Below are 26,678 nucleotides of genomic sequence, written 5' to 3'. Positions count from 1 at the left end.
AAGAAAAAATGTTGGATACACCATGTAATACAAAAATATATAATGTATGGTTTTGAGCGCACGATTGCAGGAACCATAAAATTGAGCTCTTCACTAGTACTACGTAGGAACGTCGGATGCGTTTTTCATAAGTTTACTGGCCTAAATATGGCAGAACATTGATACTAACGTTTGATCGCAGTAAATGTAACGTTAGATAACAATGAATATACTGGAAAAATGTCGAGAAGAACGGGACGTTACTCATATTGCTCCTAATACGAAATATTGAAATGAAATGCAAATAGATCTTGATTTGGGAGACGGTAATTTACGCATCATAACATATCAAATGATGCCATCGAAGTCAACGACTTACGGGACATGATATCATCACATAGCAAAAATTTATGGAATCATTGTAGACAATTGCGGACTGAGTAACAATTGAAATAGCAATAGGTAATTACTTGCATAAATACGGTTATTATGAACAGCAAAAAGCGACAGAATTTTTATCCATGTGACGCTCAGCAATACAGGACTGCGTATCTAGTTCTGTGTGCATGAAGACCGAGCCGAATTGCAGGGAGTGCAGCCGGCGTCTCAATTATGCTTGCTTATGAGGCCGAAATGAAGCGCTGATATATATTAGCAACAGAAAAGAACAGTTACTTCGTTAAATGCAAGGGAAACATTGAGAAGAATCAATCAATAATAGCCACCGAGTAACATCATAGTTCAAGAATACAAATAATAGCTATAATCAAATAATAACATTATTAATAATTAACGGGAACTATTCTATTAATAATAATAGAATAGTTCCCACATCGAGCTTTCACAGAGCATCGAGCTCTGTTGGAGTATAGTAGCAGGGGATAAGATACGTTATTTAAGAACACTTGCGTAAATACCGCGTGACTCACGAATGTTATTTTTTGTTCAATTTGTGATGAAATGACTAAATAGGATGAAGATTTTGTGATGTGACCATCAGATTTGGAACGTAATTTCTTATTCTAGTGGGAATTGTTGCATCAGAAACAAATCTCAATCAAAATAATTGAAGGAAACGAGCTGAGGAAGCCTTTCTACAGACATAGAATGATCACAATTAAATAGAATTTGAAGACTTTTTCTTCTCATCTGGAGAAACTCACTTCAATGATAAATGAACGACAAGGAATAAATATATCGATCAATTTTACAACATAAATACACACTTGTTAATCATGCTACTAAAATCGAGTTATTATGACTCTTTACATGGACAATATTTACAGGTGAACTGAAACTCGACGCATCATTAAGTTATACCTGGCAAAATATGTGCTCCTGTCATAAGCAACAATGAAGGGAAGATAAATGCTGATACTTGAACTTCTTCAGTTTGTAAGCCGCTCCACCAATCTTCTGAATAAAACTAGAAGCTCGCTGTCATATAAATAAAGAAAATAGACCCTGACAAAGTTCAAGAATCTGTTTTTTGTTCTCTCATCAACAAAGGCAACTTTTACAAACTGGAATGAAATAATCCACTTCGGTCGGGAAGTAAACCATTCGAGAAGTGGCCATTAAATCAGTAATTTCATGAATATCAACTAATTTTGAGGGGAAATTTACCAATTTATAAGACAAACGTTCAACTATATAACGTTCAACTATATAAGGAAGTGAGTGCGACGAATTAAAGAAAGGGAAGCAAATAATCTTGGATCGTATTGGTGAACTCGCTTCTGGTCTCTCAAGATTCTTTTACACAAATTAAAAAAATCTATTTATTTTAAACCTTAAAATCGAGGTTCCGTTTGCACCTTATAAGCTAATCGTTGGAGATCACAATCAGATTCTATAGAATTACTTCGCATAAATTATGTTCTTTTTAGAATACTTGTAGGCCTCGGTTTCATATTTTGATCTTAAATATAGTGTTGCCTAGAGTATAAATAATTATAGAATTGCCGATTAGGAATCAGCCACTAATTTAGGCCAATTAAATATAAATCACACTGGTCATTAGACAATATGATCATTACGACCTTCTGCTTCAGAAAAATGTAATTCAAGTCCGGCCACTTAAATAGTAATTAGAATGCCTCTGCGCCTGAATCAGTTTGCTGTGAACCCTTTGGTAGCGTAGCAGGTATGATTTAAATGCGCTGCTGCTCAGAAACAGGCGACAGTTTTGTGCCTCATTTTCCTTCACCAGGAAGACGTGGAAGGAAATGACGTGCCTCTAGCCTTACTTGCATTCGTGGAATAGCTTTGTAACAAGAGGCAATTAAGGCGATTTTGCTGCCTAGTGATGAACGACGAGCTTCTTCGCGAGCAACACTTCTACAAGGATTCCCTCATGCAAGATAATAGTAGACTCGACCCCCTGAACTTGTTCTTTCAATTAATTATTGACTATGTATACACTATCATGAGTTAGGAGGCTTACCGATAAATGAATCTATTGCCAATTCAAAAAAACTAAGGTACGTATACGGCGAGAAATCATTTTTACATGGCATATTCGCAAAGAAGTAGACTGAAATAAAAGATATGTAATGACAAGATTTTGCTTGCGGCATGTTCCTCTGACTTGCAAGTCTCAAGATCTTGAGCTGTCCATAGGCGCCATGGAATTGTTTCCTGTGGACAAACGTCATAAAGGCATATGATCTTGTTTTCCTAGTAGAATATAAATATAGGAATTTATGACTAACTTCAGTGTGAATGCTATTTCAATATGAGCAGTAACTCCGGAATACAGAAGTCATTGTTGGTTCCGGATACAGTTGGATCGGTAATGACCAATCCAACATTGTTGGATTGGTCATTGTTGTCTGTGGACACCCTCACTCACGAGAATATTCGCCTATTAGGCAAGTCATGCGCGTCACGCAATGACTCCCGTCATGACTTGGTTTGCAGACACTCACCATTGGCCTGGGGAGATTGAGGAGAGAAAGAGAAGACTGAACTCTCGTTGACGCATTCGGTGCTGCCTGGAAATTCAAGAGAAATGGGTAAACTATCCATTAAAGGATGCAGTAACGAAACCTTTAACACTTGCAATTAAAATAAAACTTCGACGTGTTTGAGAGAACAGGCTGTCTTCAACATAAATAAATGATTTACATACAATTGAAATCAAAATTAACAGAGAAGTGAGTACTTATCGCAAGTTCAACAAGAACTTCAAAGCTAAGAAAACGCCAAGTAAATTCATTTTATCTTGAGAACGTTTCGGAGACCAGCCCTATCATCAGTTAAAAAATTTTCTAGAATAAAAGTACAATCAGAAGCGAAAACCTAAATAAAAACGAAACAGAAATTAATAATAGGTTAAATAATTTGGAAGTTTCACAAGGCTTTCGAATTTAATTCAAGGCTTCACAACAACAAGTCGGCACCTCGTGCGAGAACAATAAACTATAGCACACGCAAGCAAAACTACACAACTGCAGCTCACAACTGAGACCATGACTGGATGGTTCGAGTTATGTAGTTGCTTGCTTAGGAACCATGCCCTGGCAATGGGCATCTTCAGTAGATATAATCGTAAAACATTGACCCTTTTCAGTGAAGTGACATCTTCAAAGTGAACAATAGACCGTAAATTGGCGAGAAATGAGTCGTGACCGCTAAAACTTGTAAAATAAGTAACCGACAATGTCAATAGGCAAAATATTAATTTAAACGCTTTAAACATTTAAGCGCATCATTCATTTCGTTTTATTTCTTTATTTTTTTAACGTAACAAAACATTCATTGAAAAACTATTGAGCAGGAGAAAAAAACTTGCCAGTGTGCGGCGATGAGAACGTAAAGGAGCCTCGCGTGATGCCTGAGGCTGCGGGGGGAGGGCCGGGCAGCGGGGAGTACATCGCACCCCGCACCCCCACGCACGGTTGACCTGGCAATACGAGACCAGCTTAGACGTACATAAAATTGGTTATAGCCAGCACTCCTAGAAATTTCATACGGTGCTAGAAAGTTAGTAGCAAAATAACAGCCGTAACATCGTCATCATTTCAAAGCTTGATGTTATGAGAGAATAGATTATTATTTCGAAGCTACAATACCCAGCCGTTCTAGCTGCGATCTGCATTAATATGAAATAGTTATTTACTAACATTAGTATAATGATCATTTACATAAGCTATGCAACAACAACGAGTTCTCAACTGACATCAAAGTAAACCTTTGTCTACTGACAGCACTTGAAGGTTACCAAGCCAATAGAAGGGAGTAGCATGAACGACGTTTAGTGTGGATTAAGGGCAATTCATTGACAACGGTAAACGTAGGGCATAACATTGACGATTGTCAATGCAGCCGTCTGCTGGAGGTTAAGGTCAAGGTCAGCAAGGAAGTCAAGGTGAGCCTGGAGGTCAAGGTCAACAAGGTCAAGGTCAGCAAAGAGGTCAAGGTCAGCAAGGAGATCAAGGTCAGCAAGGAGATCAAGGTCAGCAAGGAGATCAAGGTCAGCAATTATGTCAAGGTCAGCAATGATGTCAAGGTCAACAACGAGATCAAGGTCAGCAAGGTCAAGGTCAGCAAGGAGGTCAAGGTCAGCAATGCGTTCAAGGTCAGCAAGGTCAAGGTCAGCAATGATGTCAAGGTCAGCGAGGAGGTCAAGGTCAGCAAGCAACTGACCGCTGGCAATTTTATTAGCGACGTCGATGAGGAAGGCGCGGTCCTTGGCCTCGAGCTCGAGCTGCCGCCTGAGGACGGCCACGAGCTCCTGCCTGCCCAGCGCCATCGCCCGCGCCCAGTACACCGCCACACTGCACGACAACAGCAAATATTGCAGTAATAGTAACTACTATAAACTATAGACAATATATACACATAGACTATATAAGACTCAGTTAAATGATAAATTAGGAAGGAACATCGTTTAGAATTATCGGCAGTGTCACGGAGTTAGAACATAATGTTGATCTGAATGGGAAATAGCATACAGGTGCAAATTTTGAGCTGCGTTAGTATTGGGTGAGGAACAGCCATTCCTCCTTGTGTTCAATACGGACGTTGGCTCTTTCGGCGGCCATAAGTACTGAACATCGACATAATCATCAAATAGATGTCGGCAGAGTAATTAATAATTACTATGACGACATCTACTAATTATAGACATCTATAATTAACGACATCTATAATTAACGACATCTATAATGAATAGTAATTATAGAATAATAACAGCGATAACAAGAAAGAGAAGCCAAGCTTTCGATTTACATCAGTATCTTCTGGTAATTTTTTCACCCGATTTTGAAACCTGAAAGAGGCTTACAATAAGGGTAAAAATAACAGTTAGCAGCAAAAATAAGTTGACATTGAACGTAAATTATACAATCACGAAGCCAAGCACGCCATTGCTACACACAGCTTTGCCTTTTGTAGGAAATGTGTATTTATCGCCGGTCGCGAGTTGACCGTGTTGTTGGAGATAGATTTGAATTAATTTTCCATCATAATAAAGGCCATCAGTAATAACTTCTTCGTTATCAAACCTCTGTTTAGGCACTAATTTTTATTTTAGTTTTTATTTTTTAGGCACACTAATAATTGAACTCTGATATCAGGACTGACATGAGGCAGACGGTGATGGCGGCCACGACGGCGGGCTTGACGAGCCACTGCAGGAGGACGAGCAGCCACAGCTGGTCGTCCTGGTCGACGTGCTCCCAGAAGACGTGCACGTACGGGCACGTGCCCACCAAGNGAGACAGCTCCATATTTTGCTGATACTAGTTAGGAGACTGAACAGCAAGGCTAGCTCTCTTCATTCACATATTCTCGTGACTTTAACTCATGATTATCACTTTTATACAACGAATAAAGTTCAATGATAAAGAGTGCAGTTCACGAAACGACTATTTTTAACCTGGCAATTCTTTTTCGGAAACATGGATTTAGGATTTCCTCAAGTACCGTATCATAATGAATCCTGAAGCGAGGGCCGTGGCGATAAGCGACACGAAGATCAGGGCGAAGAAGACGGTCTGCGTCTGGGCGGCGCGCCACGGCCGGCCAAGCGGCGGCAGCGAGCACCGCAACAGCAACTGTGGTCACAAGAAACTGGCGCTTGGAATTTGAAAAGCACAGATAATACCACAAAAATTTCCCACATATTTATAGAGAAAACTTTCCGGAGACCAGCTCCATCATCAGTTCATAACACACAGTTCAGTTCAGAAGAAGTTCAGTCCTAGAAACACAAATACAAATCAATTAGCAAAATAAAATCAACTGTCAGGTATTAAAACGGAAAACCAGTAAATGAGACCAGAAACTGGCGCTTATCTTACATTAGTCATTATGTTCATGCTTGGATGTGAAGGAGGGAGATAAATACAGCACATCTAAACTAGGACAAGTTTACAATAAGTTAAGAGTAGCAAAATAAGGATTAATCACTTAATTGCGAATGATATATCAAAGAATGGATCAGACAACGAACTCGTCAAAATTTAACATCCTCAAAGAACAAGAATAGTTCAAATGGTCATAGTTTTATAGTAAACCAACTACGAAATAAATAAGTAAGAAGAGCAAACAGCAAGCGCTTCCAGGCATTGAAGTTTATTTTACAACAAAGTAAAGCATGTAGTCAAAGTTGTAAATTATTTCATATAAGTATGAGGAGCTAACTTTCTGCAGGTAGAAGAGCATAGCAAACTTGATGACAGCGACCATGGAGAGAAGAGGTGCAACAAACAGTCCGGCCCAGACCAGCGTCTGCGTGAAGACAAGGTGCAGGGTGTTGCGTGACACGCTGAACTCTCCCATCACTTGCAGCACTCTGACAACAACAACATTTATACTCTTCAATATGCATTGTTATTGCACACACATGCAGAACTATTTTTAGCATCTTATTCCTATCTTCTAACTTGCGAGCATTCAGCTAAGCTATTTCGCATTTTTTTCACAAGAAATTAACATGTTAGCCCGGCGTTGCCCGTGCTAGATAATTTCCGTTATTTTGGAATTCTCTCCTAAATTTGATCGCTCAGTTCCAAGCGTGCCGCAGCCCCACAATAAAAAAAGATAAGTTTGTACCTCAGTCAGCCAATCAATGACCGCTTTTCCAGCTAAACCCAGCAATCACAGGCAAGAAATCGGCCGCTACGTGTACTTAGGAAAGTTCTGATAGTTTGAACTTACACCAAATTAATCATGCAGATCAAAGTAACCATGCAAACCAAAGTAATAATACAAACCAAAGTAATCATGCAGACCAAAGTAATCATGCAGATCAAAGTAACCATGCAGACCAAAGTAATCATGCAGACCAAAGTAACCATGCAGACCAAAGTAATCATGCAGACCAAAGTAATCATGCAGACCAAAGTAATCATGCAAACCAAAGTAATCATGCAGACCAAAGTAATCATGCAGACCAAAGTAATCATGCAGACCAAAGTAATCATGCAGACCAAAGTAACCATGCAGATCAAAGTAATCATGCAGACCAAAGTAATCATGCAGACCAAAGTAATCATGCAGACCAAAGTAATAATCATGCAGACCAAAGTAATCATGCTTAGGACATAGAGAGAGAGCCGGCGCAACGGACCGGTTGGAGGGCGCAAGTCTGAAGGCCGCCAGCAGGAACGCAGAGCCAAGGAATTGCACAAGGAAGTCCACGACGGTGAGGCGGTACAGTTCGGCGCCCAGCGACGCCTCCCAGCACTGTGTGAACAAACACTCTTACTGGTGGAAGTATTACGCTTAATTGTGATACAATTATTCCCTTCAATTACGATAGAATTATTGCTGAATTACATGATAGTGGGAGATGAAGCCATAAAAAAAAGAGTGGCTTTAAGTTCCAAGAATTGACTAACGGGGAGAGGATTGCAGCGTGCTGGTGGTTAAACTCAAAAACCCTCCATTCTAGATCATGGAGACTTGAAACATTATTTACTGTCTGTATTGTCTTAGTGAATAAATTTCCATGGATTGAAAGTAGCGCGGAAATAAATAATTAAACATCTTATTGTTGGTGATGAGAATAATTACAAAAAAATCATTGTTATGTTACCATGAATCATTATGCATGTTTCCATACATTGAAATTCATTTAGTACATCGCTATGAAAAATTCAGATTCCAAATAATAATTCTTTATTTTTACACAAACAATAAATATAACTTGTATAGGAAGAGACACTCACAGTGGCGTCATCGTCGTCACCAGAAGACGATGCTTGCGTCTGTCCATCCTCGACGTGCGGGCTTTTCTTGTACCAGAAGATAAGAAGCGTCGTGAGCACCAGCAGCTCCAGCAGCGTCGTCCTGAGGAGGTGAGACAAATATTGGTAATGTTGCTCCTTGCAGGATGTTAAACACAAACAACGAGAAGATGTTCCTTGCAGGATGTTAAACACAAACAATAAGAAGCTGCTCCTTACAGGATGTTAAACACAAACACCGAGAAGCTGCTCCATGCAGGACGTTTAACACAAACAACAAGAAGCTGCTCCTTGCAGGATGTTAAACACAAACAACGAGAAGCTGCTCCATGCAGGATGTTAAACACAAACAACGAGAAGCTGCTCCATGCAGGACGTTAAACACAAACACCGAGAAGCTGCTCCATGCAGGATGTTAAACACAAACACCGAGAAGCTGCTCCATGCAGGACGTTTAACACAAACAACAAGAAGCTGCTCCATGCAGGATGTTAAACACAAACAACGAGAAGCTGCTCCATGGAATCGCATCCAGTATAAAGAACCGAGAATAATTTTTTAATGAATGAAATCGGATGTAAAAGGCTCAGGATTTGGAATGTATCACATTTTAATACATATATCGCTTTACTGTCAATAATACATCGAAATAGTAATGGAGTTAATTAGTGTAGATTAAATAAATGCTTCATTCGAAGCTAGAGCGTCCAAGCTTTTAATTGAACAAAAATGTTGCTCAAATAGATCGGCAACATTGTGACCGCCACTTCACAATACCTGCTCAGAGTGACCGCCACTTCACAATACCTGCTGAGAGTGACCGCGACTTCAATCCTCGTGTTGGAGTATCGCTCGAGCTTGACGAAGTGCTCGAGTATCATGGGCAGCAGCAGCAACATGAACGACACGATCACAGGGAACACGAGCAACGTCCCCACCTCCGACATGTAGCCGTCCAGCTGGCTTTGCTGCACATGTGAACAAAGTGCTGCAAAAATTGGTCCAATTTCCTGCACGGGACATTCAATCGACTAAATAATAGCCAGAAATAAATTAATTTCTCTTGTCTTACGTTGAAATGATCGAGTTCCTTTTTTAAACTCTAGCACAAGATAGGAAAATTTACAAAAACAGAGAGTGGCATTAAGATGAAACAGAGTGATGAGAAGAATTAACAGGAATCATAATTAAAGCGCATACATTTCAAGCCTTAAACCACTAGTTACATACATGTCAAACCACTTAAACCGCAATTAAAAGCTGCAGTTAGAAGCTTTTACCGACCACAAATATGCGTGCTTGTTTTCAGTTCAGATCATAGGTTATGTTCAGTACGATCCACCGATCTGACCAGAGTTCGGTAGTACGAGAATTAAGGCGACTATGAGCAGCCAAGTTAAATGTAAGCAGACCAGAGAATCTGCGGTTGATGAACATGGCAAGTTCGTTACTTGGCTAATTATAAGAGTTTTTAATATCATTTTTCATTCGAAAGTACAAAACTACTAAAGGCTTTAAGTAATTAAAAGCTGCAGTTAGAAGCTTTTACCGACCACAAACATGCGTGCTTGTTTTCAGTTCAGATCATAGGTTATGTTCAGTACGATCCATTAAGGCCACTATGAGCAGCCAAGTTAAATGTAAGCAGACCAGAGAAACTGTGGTTGATGAACATGGCAAGTTCGTTACTTGGCTAATTATAGGAGCTTATTTAATATATTTTTTCATTTGATAGTACAAAACTACTAAAGGCTTTAAGTAATCTTGAAAACTGTACTGGATTGAGAATAGCAGGTGCAGGGCAGCAAGCGGTGAAGAGTATCTTGCCGTACGATCGCGCGAGATTCAACATCAAAAATCGCATAGGGCTAATATTGGGAGAGACATTATTAAACAACGAGGATGATTACGGCCACAGCTTGATTGGTTGGTCTAACATCGTGGCATGATTATTTTGTAGGAACAGCAATTCATTGGTATAAATAATTTACCGAGAGAAGCAATTTCGCAATACGAGCTAATTTATTTTCACTTCACCAAACTTACGGGATCACAATCTGCATTGAACTAAAAAATATCCCAACTAAAATCATCGTTAATATTCGACGGCTCGTACTTGTTCGTAAAAGTTTTCCAGCAAGTTCTCGAGGAGCTCGTAGACGAACCAGGCGAGGAGGGCCATGAAGCAGAGCACCACAAACCAGCACAGCGCCTGCACCGCGCGACGCCCCACCCACTGCCAGCGTGTCTCCGTCTGCTGCAGCTGCTGCAGCTCCAGCACCGTAGCCTGTACCGTACAATGAGCAGCGTTACTCAGGAAAATTATTGGGTCCCCCATTGCAGCTGAAATTTTGTCTGTGTTTGACTTCATTTGTTAAGTCTACTTCAAAGTACCTGCTACACTCCTCCTTAATCTGTTTTCTTATCGCGATGTGGCTTGGTTCGGCGAGTTCTAAATTGGTCCACGAAAAAGACGTCTAACAATGCGTTTGTTTTCATTATCCAATTATATGTATTTAGAAATTAATTATATTTAATAATATTATCAAAAACTACCTGGGAAAGGCCAAATCGACAAACGAGCTACCAAGACCACTATAAATCGGCAGCAATTAATGAAAAAGATGCCAGTCGGTCGAATTATAATGCACAAAATACTAATAACTTTCTAAATTTAGTTTATTAAAACCTGTAAAGGGTGGGATTGTGAAGTTGAAAATATAGTGTAGTGCTACACTCTTTTCTTTGTGGCACACGGGGGACTACATTCCGCGGCAATATATTACATTTAAGTAAATAAACTTATGTTAATATGAGATATGTTGCCTTAAGTTCGTTGTAGATGCTGCCATGCTTGACTTTGGCGGCTCGCTCTTCGGTGATGCCGCAGTCCCAGAGACTGAACACGACCGTGGCCATAGTCGTGCCCACCTCGTCTCCTACGTTGTTCATGGCGTGCTCTTTGTACAAGTTGATCACCCTGTGAAAACACTTCACTTCATTACTTCATTCAATTAACCAGGCACAACACTTCACTTCATTACTTCATTCAATTACTGGCATAACACTTCACTTCATTACTTCATTCAATTACTGGCACAACACTTCATTACTCTCAATCATCTTGTCAGGAGAACATTACTCAAAATTACTCCGCCAAAATACTTTATTACTTTCAATAAATTAAACTGTCGAGTCAGCGCTGCCAATTTAGCAATCCATTGAATATTGTTACGACTGTGTGAACATCTGGAGAACAATAATATATTTTTCAATAAGTGTATCGATGACATTGCAGAATGAAGGAAATCTTTTCTGACAACACTAAGTTACTTGCATTCAAAAATATTGCTTCGTAAACGTTTTCGTCAGCCCTGTATACACTATACAGAGCTTCTTATTGCATTTATTACTTGTTTCAATAACTGAATAAAATAGTAATATATTACTAATTATGGGCATTACTCCCATTGCAAATTTCTGATGTAAGTAGAAGAGTATTATCTATTAAAAAACTAATAAAAACGCACGCTTACGAAAGATTATAACCGTGCAGCAAAAAAATAGGCAATGATGCGATCAAGATGAAGACAACCGCTCAACGAAGCACACGACTCAGTGTACAGAATTAAAGGAAGCCCCGCCAACCTGCGCGCGATTACAACGATGCAGCCGAGGAAGCAAGTTACGATGGAGCAGATGTAAGCGAGACGCATGTCATAGTAGCTGGTGCAGTCCGTGTTCATACAAACGCTGAAGCTCGAGTAGCCGGAATAGTAGAGCTCCGTCCACAGTAGCCATCCCTGCAAGCAAGCAACGCTATAACTTCAAACAGTTTGCCTAAAAATAACGAATATGTTTCAACTATTATTTAAAATGACAAGACTGCACTTACTCATATGAATATTCATCAACAGCATTTTGTCTCAATAAAACTCCTAAGTAGGTGAAGCCGTTGCATTCATGCAAAATTTAAGCAAATCAAAGTTGATTAACATAAAGCCCGAGTTGCAGCCGAGCCTAAGTACTAATCATCTAAACGTAAACGTAAAGCGATCGGCCCGAGAAATTGAGAACACAAAATACCGAGCGATATCTGCGTGATAACAATATCTGCCTAGCGATACTTATAACTCAATTAGGTTACAACGAATCTAAAGATATAGAAGCAGAGCCTACTTTCAAAATTTAAAAGAAAATATTAGAATAAGGAACTCTGACACAAGTCGAAGCTTAGTGAATTTTACAATTCGCGTAGGAATAGCATTGTAGCAAGTGAAGCATTGATCACTTTTGTAGGCTAAGGGTCACAACACAAAGATGAAGTAAATGGAATACCTCAGAATAATAGTGAAACAGCAAAGAAACTATAAGACAATAAAAAAGTGACTTAAAATTAATAGACGAGGCACACACAATTCTGCATAAGAGGTCATAATGTCTTAAAACAGATTCATAAGTCACACGTAATACACATAATGTACAACAAAATTCTCATCTTAGAACATTGCGATAACCCCTGAGGCTCACTTCAAGAAGTAAATTCGTGTCATGTACAGGCGTAACGAAAAAAAGAGGGACGTTAACAACAGTAGATACGAAATGAAAAAAATCTTCCTAGCCCAATACCACGTCTTCCAATTTTTGTCGGGACTCTTCTCACGTTTTTTGAGCTTGTATGATCTTTACTGTAATTTAAAGGCACAGGAATAGCACACCATGATTATATAACTGCAAGATTGATAGTTAGTACACTATGAAAAATGGTTCAAACTGGGGAGAAAAGGTCAAAAAACATTCTATTGTTTACCACGGAGATGATAAGACTATAGAGACACGAATGAAGGTGACTAGACTAGCGTGCACTTCACACGGGAACACAGGAGGGCCAGGCTGGAATATGGGCATCAGGAAGACAACCTTACAAGTGGAATCACACAAAAAAGAAAGACATACCTTCAGAGTTTCCCGATAAAAGCTAGGCGAAACAAGACATGAATTTGTTATATTTCTGTTTGACAGCAAGCTAACGAGATGGATGCATCAGGCTTGTCTGGCACCATTCCATGAATTGATTGAATAGTATTGATGATACATGAGTCATGGTAATGTTACAATAATTATAAGCATTATTATTGGTAAGTAATCACATTCGCATATCGAAGAGCAGCTCGTGTGCTTCATCATTTGCCCTCATACACTTCGGATGAGAGTTACAATTTTTTATGAATAAGGTTTTCTATGTATCAGGTACCAACGGGTTTTTATGTATCAGTACCATTCACAATTTGAGTCAGACGAATTAAAAGGACAAAAGCCTCTACATTGAATTATAATCCTTTTTCATTCTGCATAAAAATTGAGAATTATACTAAGGAGTGAAACTAACACGTAAAAAATCCCTACCAATTGTAGAAGCTGCTTAGAAGGAAACTAACATCCTAACTTCGAACTAAAGTATCTAACATCCTAACTTCGAAGTATTCATGAACCAAAGTAGATTTATTTCATCAGGCACCACACCAAGTCACTAAATTCGCTCGAGGAAGTCAGTAAGACTGACCGCGCCGGTGAGCCAGTCGAAGCCTTTGAACGGCGGCTGAGCGAGCGTCGCGTTCGCGTCGAGCACATCAACGCCGCTTGAATTAGAGTAGATGACGTTGCCTTGCTGCTCTCCCACCAGCTGAGGGACCAGCAGCAGAAGGCTTCTGCAGGCAAATAATGCTAGTATGAGGAAGAAATAGAAGACAAATGATAAACCCCACAACATCGAACCAGGAATATGAGTATAAAATTTAAGGCTGATTAGCGTTTGATGCAAACAGGAACACAAATTGAAAATAAATATACAACTTTGGTGTGCATTTGATACAAAACTGATCACTAAATTGTACTGTGTAAAAGGCGCTCATCTTCTTAATTCTTCAGCACATTTGTTTAGCAAAAATGATGTTCATCGTACAGTCACCGAGACTTCAAGGTTTATGACGGTTGCTGGAAAATCTCAAATAGAAAAACCTAGAAGCAAAATCCAGTTTTAAATTAGTATTATAATAATTATATATAACCAGGAATTCACTATAAACTGTTGGTACTAATGAGATAAAATAACATTAGTCGACTTCAAAATAGATCTCACAAGAAGGCCGCCACGGAGAGGTTCAGAAGCAGAAGGTAGCGCAGGAAGACAAAGTAAGTGCCGATGCCAGTGCCGTAGGAGCCCTCTATGATCTTCAGGTCGTTGTGCCACAACGAGTAGTCGTGCAGAGCCGCCTTCATGCGCTCACTCATCTGCAATATAAATACTTTAAATGACAAATAAGGTCGAGTAAAGTGTTGATACATTTCAATTCACAGGAAGGTTTCGGCTACACCCAAGAGCTCCAAGCAACCAGCTTGCATGGAATCTTTAGCGAGTAATATCACATTAATACGAATTATTTTCACACCCGGCAAAGAAAATAAACCTGAGTTACCTCATAACGAAGAATATTTCACCACACGAGTTTAAAAATTACAATAGGCATCTGGAAAGTAGACGATGCAAATCACAGAATTGCAAGGATGGGATATATATTAATACACGCTCACCCTGAAGGCACTCATGCTGATGGAGTACTTCGTTCTCTGCCACAAAGAAAGCTTCTTTGACCGTCGTTTTGAGGAGGCAGTTAAGCGGCGCTTTATTTCTTTGCGCAATGCCAGAGGCTGCGTCAACTCGCGAATGGCGTTCCTGCAAAACAAAACCTTGACGTAAACTTCAGCGGGAAACCGTGATCCAGACGTAAATATAAACGGAAAACCGTGAGCCTGACGTAAATGTCAACGGAAAACCGTGGCACTGACGTAAATGTCAACGGAAAACCGTGGCACTGACGTAAATGTCAACGGAAAACCGTGGCACTGACGTAAATGTCAGGGAAAACCATAGCCCTAACACAAATGTCAACGGAAAACCGTGGCATTGAAGTAAATGTCAGTAGTAGTAGCAGATTTACTAGCGCTTCAGATAGCTATCTATTTCGCGCCGGAGGTGAGATCTTCAGTTACGTCAAAGATGTTTGGTTTCTTCCGTCTTCAAGGCTTATAGCCTGATCCATTTTAGGCGCAGGGGCTGGGCGGTAGATTCCCTGCTCATGGAGCGAGGGTCCGCTCCGACTTCATGTATCAACTCCAGCACAAGTTTAGTGAGGCCTGGTCTAGGTGATGGGACGGTGCACTTATAGTCTCGCGAACGGCGGTGGTGCAAGTGCATATGACCGACAGGCGGTGACGTTACGGGGTCATGCTAAATCTCCGGCAGCAGGTTGCATTCCATCAGGTATCGTCTAAGGTTATCGGTTTCGAAGTTACTTCGCCGGTCCTCTCGCAGCATTCTAGTGAGCATCTCGTCATGATCAAGGGCGGATGTGTTAAGGTAGCAGTTTTGTCGAATGTCGTTGTGGCTAGGGCACTCCGCCAAGACATGCAGAACTGTCAGGGGCACCAGGCAGTCGTCACAATATGGTATAGGGCGTCGCTCAATCAAGTAGCCATGGGTGAGGCGCGTATGGCCAATCCGCAGTCTACACAGCGCTATCTCCATTTGTCGAGATCTCTGATAAGATGAGCTCCATGTTGTTACACTGTCCTTGATTGTTCTCAGTTTATTGTTTCTCGTGTTCAGCCACAGCTCGCGCCATATGTGGTGAACGCTGGTCCTGATGCGGGGATAGTGGTCGTGACATGGGACGTCCTCCCTATAAATGGCCGCGTCCGACGAGGCAGCGCCCACCGCCGCCTCTTCCGCCCTGTCGTTTCCCCGCACCCCCACGTGTCCCGGAACCCAGCAGATGTAAATGTCAACGGAAACCGTGGCATTGAAGTAAATGTCAACGGAAACCGTGGCATTGACGTTAATGTCGACGGGAAACCGTCGCATTGACGTAAATGTCAACGGAAACCGTGACATTGAAGTAAATGTCAACGGAAACCGTGGCATTGACGTAAATGTCGACGAGAAACCGTCGCATTGACGTAAATGTCAACGGAAAACCGTGGCACTGAAGTAAATGTCAACGGAAAACCGTGGCACTGACGTAAATTTCAATAGGAAACCGTCGCATTGACGTAAATGTCGACGGGAAACCGTCGCACTGACGTAAATGTCAATAGAAAACCGTGACTCTTAAATGCTTGGAGAGATGATACCAATCACACTTTTGGCAAAAAAAAATATGAAATTAGTACATGACACACCAAGTCATAACATATACTNTGACATTGAATATTGTGTTTATCATGAGAGGCAACATCAGTAATTTAGGTCGTGGATGACCTCTGCATGAACAACTTAGAAAAGTTTAAGTATTACATGTTCAATTTATTTTTATTCAACTGTTCAGTTGGAGCCCGCCTGAAACTTCAACGCCTCCTAATGAATAGCCACACATTCTCAGCAATTACAAGTCGTTTTTATTAAAGCACTGTTACCATATTAAAATGTTAATAATGATCAATAAAGCAACGAAATAAATCGCACCTTCTTTTGACTTCTCCGTTGATGTCATCAGCCATGAGGTCGCTGTCGCCCTCCATGGCCTGAGCGATGCCATCGATGCTGTCAGTGTCAGCCAGCAGCCCCTGCCGCCGTCTGAGGGCCAGCGTGTGCTGCCAGTCTCCTACAGCAGCGCCCACTGCATCGCTGCCGCACGGCGCTCCCAGCATCTCGTGTACACCTTCAATACAGCCATGATAATAAATATCAAATTTCAAGCTTAGACTCAAAAAAATATAACTCAGTACTCACTGCAGTGAGTGACAGAGAGCGCATTTTCTCGTCGACGGAAACTTGAGGTCACGGACGGACAGACGGACGGACAGACAGACAGACGGACATGGCGAGCACAATATATTGCATTTTTCCATAAATGAGCTAATGCGCTAAAAAAAAACAAGAAATGTTTATAGACAGTTGGACACGCTTCGAGGAATAAAATATTATAATTAAATAACTAATAATTGTGGCAGGATATTTCTCCAGTATTGAGGTGTCTTCAATTTTCATGAGAAGGGAATCCTAGGAAGAGTTTAGAAGCCAACTTAAAGTTGTGGTTAAGTACCATTTTGAAAAAAATTAAAATCACGAAGCATTAACATATGCATGAGATTTTTACAACCTGGAGAAGACGGAAGAGAATTCCAGGCGACGTTTCGTCCATTCGCTGAGTTAGTGTGTCCATTAGGCCCGTGGAAGCTGGCTGACGTGCCTCCCCGTAATATACCACGCGGAGGATCCCTCTCCAGCCCAGAGCTGGAGGCACCATCTGTTCAATGAAATTACGATGCAATCAACTGAACTGACCGCGTTCAATGGATTGTGGTTTCATAGAATAACTTAGAAGAGATTTTCCAACACTGGCGGGCAATAAATTTTCATAAAAAATTATTTTGACTACGAACACGGAATACGATATTCCTAGGTCAGAGTTCTACTACTTCATACTAATTTTGCCATAGGCACAATAAATAACTGAATCGCAGTTATGTTTTTCGTTGATCGTTGCACAAATGGATGGCTGTCAAAGGCCTTGGTAAATTCAGTGAATAAGATTAGAGAATATATATAGGGTATTTAATTCATGAGCAAAGGGATTGATTAAGTAGGAAAAATTTATACACACTAATTTAGCATCATCAAGACCGCGGGAGCAACGTCGCCATGACACTCATCCGAGCTAAGACTTATATATGTATTCCTGGGTCAGTTAAAACAGATAAAGCTTTAACTCGGTGAGAAGTGTCGGTCTAGCTTGGACGCTCTACGTTAAACGCAATTTCCTCTTTCTGGTCTCAGCTATACCTGCGTCGTGATGGAACATTGGCCTGCCCTGTCGGCCAGGCACAACTGGCGGGATATCGCTGGTCAGGGCAAGCGGTGGAAGCCTTCCCAACAACACCTTAAGTGCCGAAAACTGGCTCTATTAGTTTCCTTCGAGGGTTCGGGAAATTTTGGCCTGTGCGCCCATGTTTCTCAAAGGGGAGACCTTCTGGTTCTCTAGGAAACTCCTTTGCCCTGTCTTCTTCACATCAGAGTCCGTCCTTCTTCACATATCCCAGGAGCATCACCCTGACCCCGACTCACACCCCTGCTATGGTATCTGTGTTTCTGCAGTAAGCTGGGCAAGATGCTTATTCCTGGGCTCAACATTCTGTACTTGGACCGACAATTGGCGTTAAGGTCTGAGTTCTAACGCAGCAGCAGGCTGGATCTGCTCTACCTGAGATGAAGCTGATTTGATTCCTGCACAGGCACGCTCTCTCTTTTTACCTGAGCCATACCCTAGTCCTGGCCTCTTCCGCCCTCTCTCTGTGTTCTCCATTTCAACTGTAACGGATCCCAATCCAGTGCAGTATAACATTTTGCTTTCCTAACGAATAATGACGTGACTGTCATATATATATACATTCCTTCGAGGCATGAACTTCTGAACGACAATGAATGGCGAGAACGACAAGGCAGAGGCGGCGGCCTCCTCCCCTTGGTCGACGAACGCGACATTCCCTATATACTCTTTAGGTGGCATGTCGGCTCTCCTCTCTCCTCAATGGCGACACTACTGTGAAGCCCACAGTCATAACCACCGTTCACAGCTCCACCTGTGCATCGTCAACCTCTTCACTCCCCGGCCTCCTTCTGCTCTCCGATAAAATTTCCAGACTTGATGGGCATATTTGCCATCACGAGTGTGCAATTTTAGAGTCCATCACGCCTCCTGGTGCAGAAAATCAGTGGGCTGGGGCGATATGGGGTCATCAAGGATAATTTAATCTGTTGCCTCCTATACCTAATATCCCTAAGCGGACCTCATGACTTCCTCTTCTAATGCAGAACTGCCTCTTCGCCTGTTCTCAAAATCATCAGCGCATATCTCCTAAGCACAGCCTGGATGCTTCATGTTTGCCTGAATTCCTACTATAGGCCCAAATTCCGATCTACTGGCTGCCTTCTCCCACTTCTCCCAGTTACCCATTCAGCAAGCACACTTGTTCATTTTGATGAAGCTAACTGACCTGCTTCCTGCACCGGACCTGTACCAAAATTGGAAATTTCCTAAATAATACCCTATGAAATCTTGTGGCTACAAAATGACATAGGTATCTACTTCAAACACTAGGAATCTTACGAAATTGAGCAAGGACCAATGCAGGGCAAGGAGGTAGAGGTGAATTTCTTCACAATCATTGGCGTTTTTGTCCCACTCGTTGTAGGCTTCTGCCTGATTTTCCAGTTAGGTACCATACTAGAAAATTGGGCAGATGACAACTCTAAATAACCAGACTGTAAATTATTAAATTATGGCCCTTTAGCTTGAGATATTGGAATCTTTCCAAGCTCTCTATCAAGCTACCTTGACCTTAAATTGACGTTCAAGTCCGATCGCAGACTTTTGACCGATTGACAAACACTGCATGAATTGGTATCTGGTGCCTGTTTTGATTGGTATACATTACCCATAGTGATATTCGTACACGTGATCTTTGGTAAAACAATAACAAACATGCAATTCTAAGAAAATTCTTCGCCCCTGCCTGAATTCCTACTATAGGCCCAAATTCCGATCTACTGGCTGCCTTCTCCCACTTCTCCCAGTTACCCATTCAGCAAGCACACTTGTTCATTTTTATGAAGCTGACTGGCCTGCTTCCTGCAAAGGACCTGTACTAAAATTGGAAATTTCCTAAATAATATGAATTCTTGTGGCTACAAAGTGGCATAGGTACCTACTTCAAACACTAGGAATCTTACGAAGTTGAGCAAGGACCAATGCATGGCAAGGAGGTAGAGGTGATTTTCTTCACGATCATTGGCGTTTTTGTCCCACTCATTGTAGGCTTCTGCCTGATTTTCCAGTTAGGTACCATAGTAGAAAATTGGGCAGATGACAACTCTAAATGACCAGACTGTAAATTATTAAATTATGGCCCTTTAGCTTGAGATATTGGAATCTTTCCAAGCTCTCTATCAAGCAACCTTGACCATAAATTGACGTTCAAGTCCGATCGCAGACTTTTGACCGATTGACAAACACTGCATGAATTGGTATCTGGTGTCTGCTTTGATTGGTATACATTACCCATAGTGATCTTCGTACACGTGATCATTGGTAAAACAATAACAAACATGCAATTCTAAGAAAATTCTTCGCCCCCGATCTCTGCCGCGTCTTCGTCGTGGAGGTACCTTGGCCTGCGCGTCGGCCGGGTGCACCCGGCATACGGTACCCTTGGGACAGGCCAAACAGCAGAGTCCCCCCCGGATAGCCGCCGGATTGAGGCCCTTCCCCACTCATTTTTTTCGCTTACGGACCGAGGAATCTCGGCCTCCCTTGCCCCCTACCCATATCTTTGGCCGCTCATCCTTGGGATACCTTACGCCCTATCCTCTTCTCACCTCTTCTTCCTGCTCGTTCTTCTTCTCCTAACCCAGGGTATCCATCCCAACCCAGGCTCGCACCCTACTCAGCCTGCTCCCTCCAGGTTACATTGCGAGGTTACTCGTTCCTGGGCTCCAGGTGCAACGCCTGGACCAACAAGCGGTGCTCCGGCCTTCACTCCATTCATCTCTACTCCGCAGACTGGATCTGCCCTACGTGCAGATGGTCTGACTTGATCCCAGCCAGACCCCGCTTCCCCTCGCCCTCCCTGGCCTCCCCCCGTGCTGGCCTCCACTCGCCTCTGCATCCTCCAGTTTAAATGCAATGGGATCCAATCCAGCGCAGCTGAACTGGCTGCCTTTCTTGCCCAGTACAATTTTGCGGTTGCCTGTACTATCCAGGAGACAAATCTATCAGCTGCATCCCGCCCCCCTCTTTCCCCGGATACGCGCTGGAGCGAAGGGACCGCCCTGGTGGTCACGGTGGCGTTCCTCACCTGACCTTGCTCTCATTACCGGGCATCTGCTACTCAACACCTCATGGGCTCCTCAGGTCGCCCTGAACTCCGACCACTTACCTACCTTGATTCATTTACCTCCCTCCGTTGACTCCCCGGCTCCCCGGTCAGCCCGCTCTTATACCAACTTCAAGAAAGCGGACTGGCCTGCCTTCACGGCAACAGTCGAGACGGCGCTCAAGGCGGACCCTACCCCCACCTCGTGCAGAGGTGAGTCTACCCTTAGAGGCGTCCTGGCGGCTGCTGCCAAGCAGCACATCCATGCCGGTTTTCGAAAGGAGTTCTCCCCCTCAGTCAACCCTGGCACACGGTTGCTTATAGAGCAACGGGATGACATCAAGGCGTACAACCCAAACGACCTCCGGCTTCCAGAACTCAACCTGGAAATTACTACCTCAATACAGGCCCATGCAAGGAACACCTGGCGGACACATCTCACATCGTGCAACAGATGCACTCACCAGTCAAAGCACAGGAGTCTCCTCCGCTCCCTAGGCGGAAAGCGCAACCGCCCTCCCTTCAATCAGCCAATGCAATTTGGTCAGACCTCCATCTCGTCGCAGCGCAATATATCCACCGCCTTCTGTAAACTTTTTACCTCCATCGCTCCACACTCTCAAAGCCCATCCAACCGCTGTCTTTTGCGTCAAATTTGTGCTGAGCATCCCCTCGACAGGGACTTCTCTCCTTCAGCCCCAACATGGTGAAGCTCGTTATTAGAGCCGCAAACAATTTTTCTGCTCGGGATCCAGACGGCCTCACGGTCCTTCACCTCAAGCATCTAGGCCCACGTGGCCTTCAGTTCCTTACCCAAATCTTTATTATCTTTGTCTCCACGGCCTCCATTCCATCTATATGGGAAAATTCAATAATTATTCTGATCCTAAAGCAAGGTAAACCTAGTAACCAGGGCTCCTCCTACCGCCCCATCTCCCTCCTTTGTCCAGCGGTTAAGATCCTGGAATGTCTTCTACTCCCATACATCTCAGAATCTCTTACCACGGTCTCCTCGCAACATGGCTTCAAACCGGGACACTCTACAGTCTACAGTCACCGCCCTCCTCTCGTTCGCGCACCAGATTGCGACTGGTTTCAATTCACGACGGCCTCCAGCCCGAACAGTGGCAGCTGCGGTCGACCTATCAAAAGCTTTCGGTAGTGTCGACCACCCTCTCCTCCTTAGTATGATCGCGGCCTCAGACCTACATCACAACCTGGTCTGCTGGCTCTGATGTTGCCTCAGAAGCAGGATGGCATCCTGCCTCTATCTTAGAACACAATCCCCCTTCAGAACAATCCATTCAAGAGTCCTCCAAAGGGTAGGGCATCTCGCCGTACCTATTCAACCACTTCATCTCAAATGTACCGGCCCCCAATATCGCCTCATATGCGGACGACCTCACCATCTTTGTGTCGTCCCCCGAGGCTTGATGCTGCGGAGGCTGCCCTCTCTGGGCTTCTCTGACTGAAAAGTCTCAGACTGGTCGACTACCAAGAAACTGACCAGGCAAGTCTTCCCTCATGCTCTTCACCCCAGACACTCAAAAATCACACCTACATCCTTCTGCAACAATCTGCAATGGCATCATTCCCCAAGAAAAAATCCCACAATCGTAAGCATCACCTGGGATGCCCACTATACGTTTTCTTACCAAGCCAGAGCCATAGCCACCAAAGAAACAGGTTCCTTAGGTATCTTAAATGCCCTGGTTGGCACCAACTGGAGTTTCTCTACGGAGGACATCATTGCCACTTACTGGACAATTATGCACCCAATCCTCAATTAGTCTTCCACCATCTGGTACCCTGTTGCCTCATGCACTGCAATAGCAAGCCTTCAAACCATCCAAAACTCAATCGCCCATCTCCACCATGAGACCGGCCTCCTTCCCCTGCCAGCTCACTGGGATCTGGCCTGTGCTCAGTTTCTTGCCAGCACCCTCCAGCCTACCAATACTTCTTTCCACATTGCCTCTGCTCCCCTCAAAGACCACCCCATGAAAGCTTCCAAGTTGAGATTTGGCCACATTGTAGCGCCTTTCCTGGCATGGCAGATGGCATCATGCCCAATGGTGCCTCTGGGAAGGTTGAATGCTATCTCTGCAGGAAGATAGCCTACTGCATTGCATTGCAGCAACTGCCATTAACAAGCTGTCCTCAGCCCCACCACCACTGATTGCATCAGAAGAGGCCTTGCTTCCTCACCCCTCCTGCTTGGTGCTATCCCAGCTCGGCTCGAGATACAGTAGTTCCCTCGCATCCTACACCTTCAGGGTCAGACGCTCCCCTAGCGCCCCGCCGCCACCTGCCCAGAGTGCAGGGATCCTCTCCAGTCCATCCAGCATCTCCTTGCTTGCTGTTCTGTCTGCTATTCTCTTTCTCAATTGTTATGTCCTCTAACTTTTCAAATGTAAAATTTTGTCTTTGTTATTTCAGTTTACAAGTTAAAAGTAAAGGAAAAAACCTCTCACATAGGTACCTCTTTTTTCGAAACTTTGTTATCTGCCCGAAAGAACGTCTATAATGAACAGCTCACTTGGAACAATATCCAAACATGAAAATTGGTTAAAAGCTACCTGTAAATTGTACATATCCACCTACAGCCCATGGGCTGTGCATCTGGCTAATTTAATATGTTTCTATTGCCTTTTCCTAATTTATAGTTATAAATAAGAAAAATTGCTACATTTTACTTAGTTTTTGAAAGATTATCATGAAATAATCATTTTTAACCACTTTTTTTTTTATTAAGAAGAATTTTTAGTAAAATTCTTCTTAATATTCTAGATTGAATTTATATAGGGTAAACGCGGTATATTCCGACACATTAAGGACGCATTGAGAAATGAAAAACTATAAAAAAAAACCGTATGCGTTACGTAAGTTCTGTTGCCTTCACGTGACTCTCAAAACACTTCACTACGCGTCAGCAACGATGAAACATCATAAAATGTTGCCATATTTATTAAAATGCCTTTAGAATGGAAACCTACCAAATCCCTATATTCTGTCACTGTGTGTGGCAATATTCGACACGTGGTGAGTCGTATTGCGTCAGCGCTTCAAATTTAACAAATACGTAATGCCGACATCAACGTATTCGAATTCTGTTTGCTGTGTGAGCTGTATTGGGATACAACATGGCTTTGAATTAGAACACTAACGAATATTGAACACTACTTAATTACGTTTTAATTAACAGCTATTAGGCTTTTAATTAAGCAAATTTCAATTTTTGTATAGAACACAATAGATCGTGTTAGAACGCTATAGATCGCGGTAGAACGCAATAGATCACGTTAGAACACAATAGATCACGTTAGAACACAATAGATCACGTTAGAAGACAATAGATCGCATCAGAACACAATAGATCACGTTAGAACACAATAGATTGACAAGTTTTTTCAGCAGTAGCATTGGGCTTGCCAGACGTATGCACATTGAGATCGGGTGACAGATACAAGCAATCAAACAAGCTGAAGATGGGCGCGGTGACAGCGGGGCTGATCGAGCAATCTATAGTTTATGATTGGTCATGGCTGCCTGAGCCATAGTTTATGATCGGCCATGGACGCCGATTTAAGGTCGAGGTGGCTGATGGAGAGCTTGAAAAGATGCCAATATCTCGAGCTGAAAGGCCCTACTCTACAGCCTGGCGATGTTGGAATATACCGCGTTTACCCTAGCTCTTGCCTGATTTATTTCATAAAATAAGAAATAAGGTATATTATTGCCTGAGCTTTTGGCAAATTTTAGATGAAATTATAGTTTTTTCAATCTGTAATTTCTGGAAAATTTTGCCTGGTATTTCTTTTTGCATTAGGTTTGGACTTTTTGAACAATTAATTCATATCTTTAATACTATTACTTACAATCACTCAATTCTATATTTGAGCCATTCTTCTCCATGCTGCTGCTGGATCTTAATATTTGGTAGCCTAATGATTTTTCCACTTCTCCAATTAAACAGTATTAGGCCTTAAACTGAACTTGCTGAAGTAGGCCTATTAAACAGTATTTATCAAATTATTTACTAATTACTAAAATTTATACTATTACAAGCTATCATAATATAACAAAATTATTGTCCAAATATATACAGTTTCACACAATACTTTAATGAAGCTTTTAGCTTTAAAGTTTCCTTTCAATTGAACTTGATAGCTCACTAGATAACTAGATTGCAATAACTGATAAAGACTATTGGAGGGACCTAAATAGAGAACTTTTCCGCACTTGCAGAAAATAACATATTGTATTTACATCGCATATTGATACAATGTAAGTTATAATAAGATCATTATAGCTTGATAGAAAAAAGTGTCAGAAAGTTTAAGTGCTACCAGACAATAAATACTCAACTCATGCATAAAACTAAATAAAAGTTACATTTTTCCACGCACAACTTTTTCAAACCAAAACCGGCCTTGACCTAGCTACAAACGAAGCTTTCTTCTCGCATTGATATTAATTATCACACGGCAGTTAAGTTTAAGCATGTTTTCTGCGTATGAGTTAGTAAAATCGGAAAGATCTTAACCTAATTATCAACAAAACTTTTATTCACAATACGTTCCTTCAACTCAAAATTATTTTTGCGAATGCGAGTTAGATCATCATTTCACGTCCTGCGCTAAAAGCCGAGTTAGTCATGTAATTGATGATAAAACTTAGCGTTATCCGTGATGATGAATGAAAATTCACTGGTGGCTCCTTCTCCATCCTCAGCCCGTCAACAGCCACATTAATGTTTGAAAAATTCAAACATTAAAATTCGCCACATTAATGTTTGAACGGTCTCGACCGGAATGAAACGTCATGGCGAACTCATGAAAATTTTTCGTGCTGAACAGCTAGCTATTTACAGATTTGAAAGGTACTGTATTTTAAGCAACCAATCATAACCGACGGCTTTGGTTAAACGAGAAAAAATCTTCCTATCACAAGCGGTCTGGAAGGCCTGTACAAACTAGCCATCAAGATTCTAAGGCATGTCGTTTACATGAATTTAGTTCACGAGAGCGTTTATTAGTATAACAGCGAGTTTTCGGCTAGGTGAGTTTAGCTCCCAGGAGTTATTTGGCCGACAAGCGTTGCTGGTCCCAAGTTAGGCTGGCTCTCAACCGTAGTCTGGAGACCTGGGACCAAGCCCTGGCATGGTGTGCCCACTGGTTCGGCTTGCCTCCTGGTGTGGTTTAACTGATGTAGTCCTAACCATGCTTAGTTAAGTCTATCGTTTTGAAGTTAAAGCAAGTCTCGTGTCTTCTTATGTGGCGCACATCCAATATTTCATGAAAAATCAACTCTTTGGATCTTGCAACATACAGAGGAAGCAATTTCATCAATTGCAGTCGAGGATTCACTTACTATGCAAAATCATATACTTTTCACATCGGACATCCTTCAGAAAAACGGTGGAGCCGCCGTACTAAAATCTTTTTGTCATTAGGGTACATTGATGATCTTCCAAGGCTCTAAGAAGCGATGACTTGGAGAATAACCAGTCATACAGAAATGTTCAACTAAAGTCGTTTAAATGGACATAACGTATAAAAAAAATTCGAG

General features: G+C 42.1%; 1 protein-coding gene across 1 annotated transcript; it reads right to left on the bottom strand.

Moving 5' to 3' along the window:
• Window positions 1-9: 9 nt before the first annotated feature.
• On the bottom strand, window positions 10-25,298 carry LOC108670012 (transmembrane channel-like protein 7). Its single transcript, XM_018157453.2, has 19 exons — window positions 24,986-25,298; window positions 17,336-17,482; window positions 16,699-16,894; window positions 14,769-14,910; window positions 14,317-14,468; window positions 13,741-13,885; window positions 11,826-11,980; window positions 11,004-11,157; window positions 10,294-10,464; window positions 8,985-9,145; window positions 8,160-8,280; window positions 7,559-7,674; window positions 6,631-6,781; window positions 5,911-6,041; window positions 5,569-5,715; window positions 4,630-4,760; window positions 3,776-3,886; window positions 2,910-2,975; window positions 10-2,619 (listed from the first exon to the last, which is right to left on the bottom strand). Exons 1-19 carry the CDS (start codon window positions 25,020-25,022, stop codon window positions 2,579-2,581), a joined length of 2,475 nt encoding a protein of 824 aa, XP_018012942.2. The 5' UTR covers window positions 25,023-25,298; the 3' UTR covers window positions 10-2,578.
• Between the last annotated feature and the right edge of the window lie 1,380 nt (window positions 25,299-26,678).

This window comes from Hyalella azteca, unplaced genomic scaffold (assembly GCF_000764305.2).
Source record: "Hyalella azteca isolate HAZT.00-mixed unplaced genomic scaffold, Hazt_2.0.2 contig1314, whole genome shotgun sequence".
Taxonomy (NCBI): Eukaryota; Metazoa; Arthropoda; class Malacostraca; order Amphipoda; family Hyalellidae; genus Hyalella; species Hyalella azteca.
The sequence above is the reverse complement of the archived record's forward strand: the minus strand, read 5'-3'. Positions and strand labels throughout refer to the sequence as shown.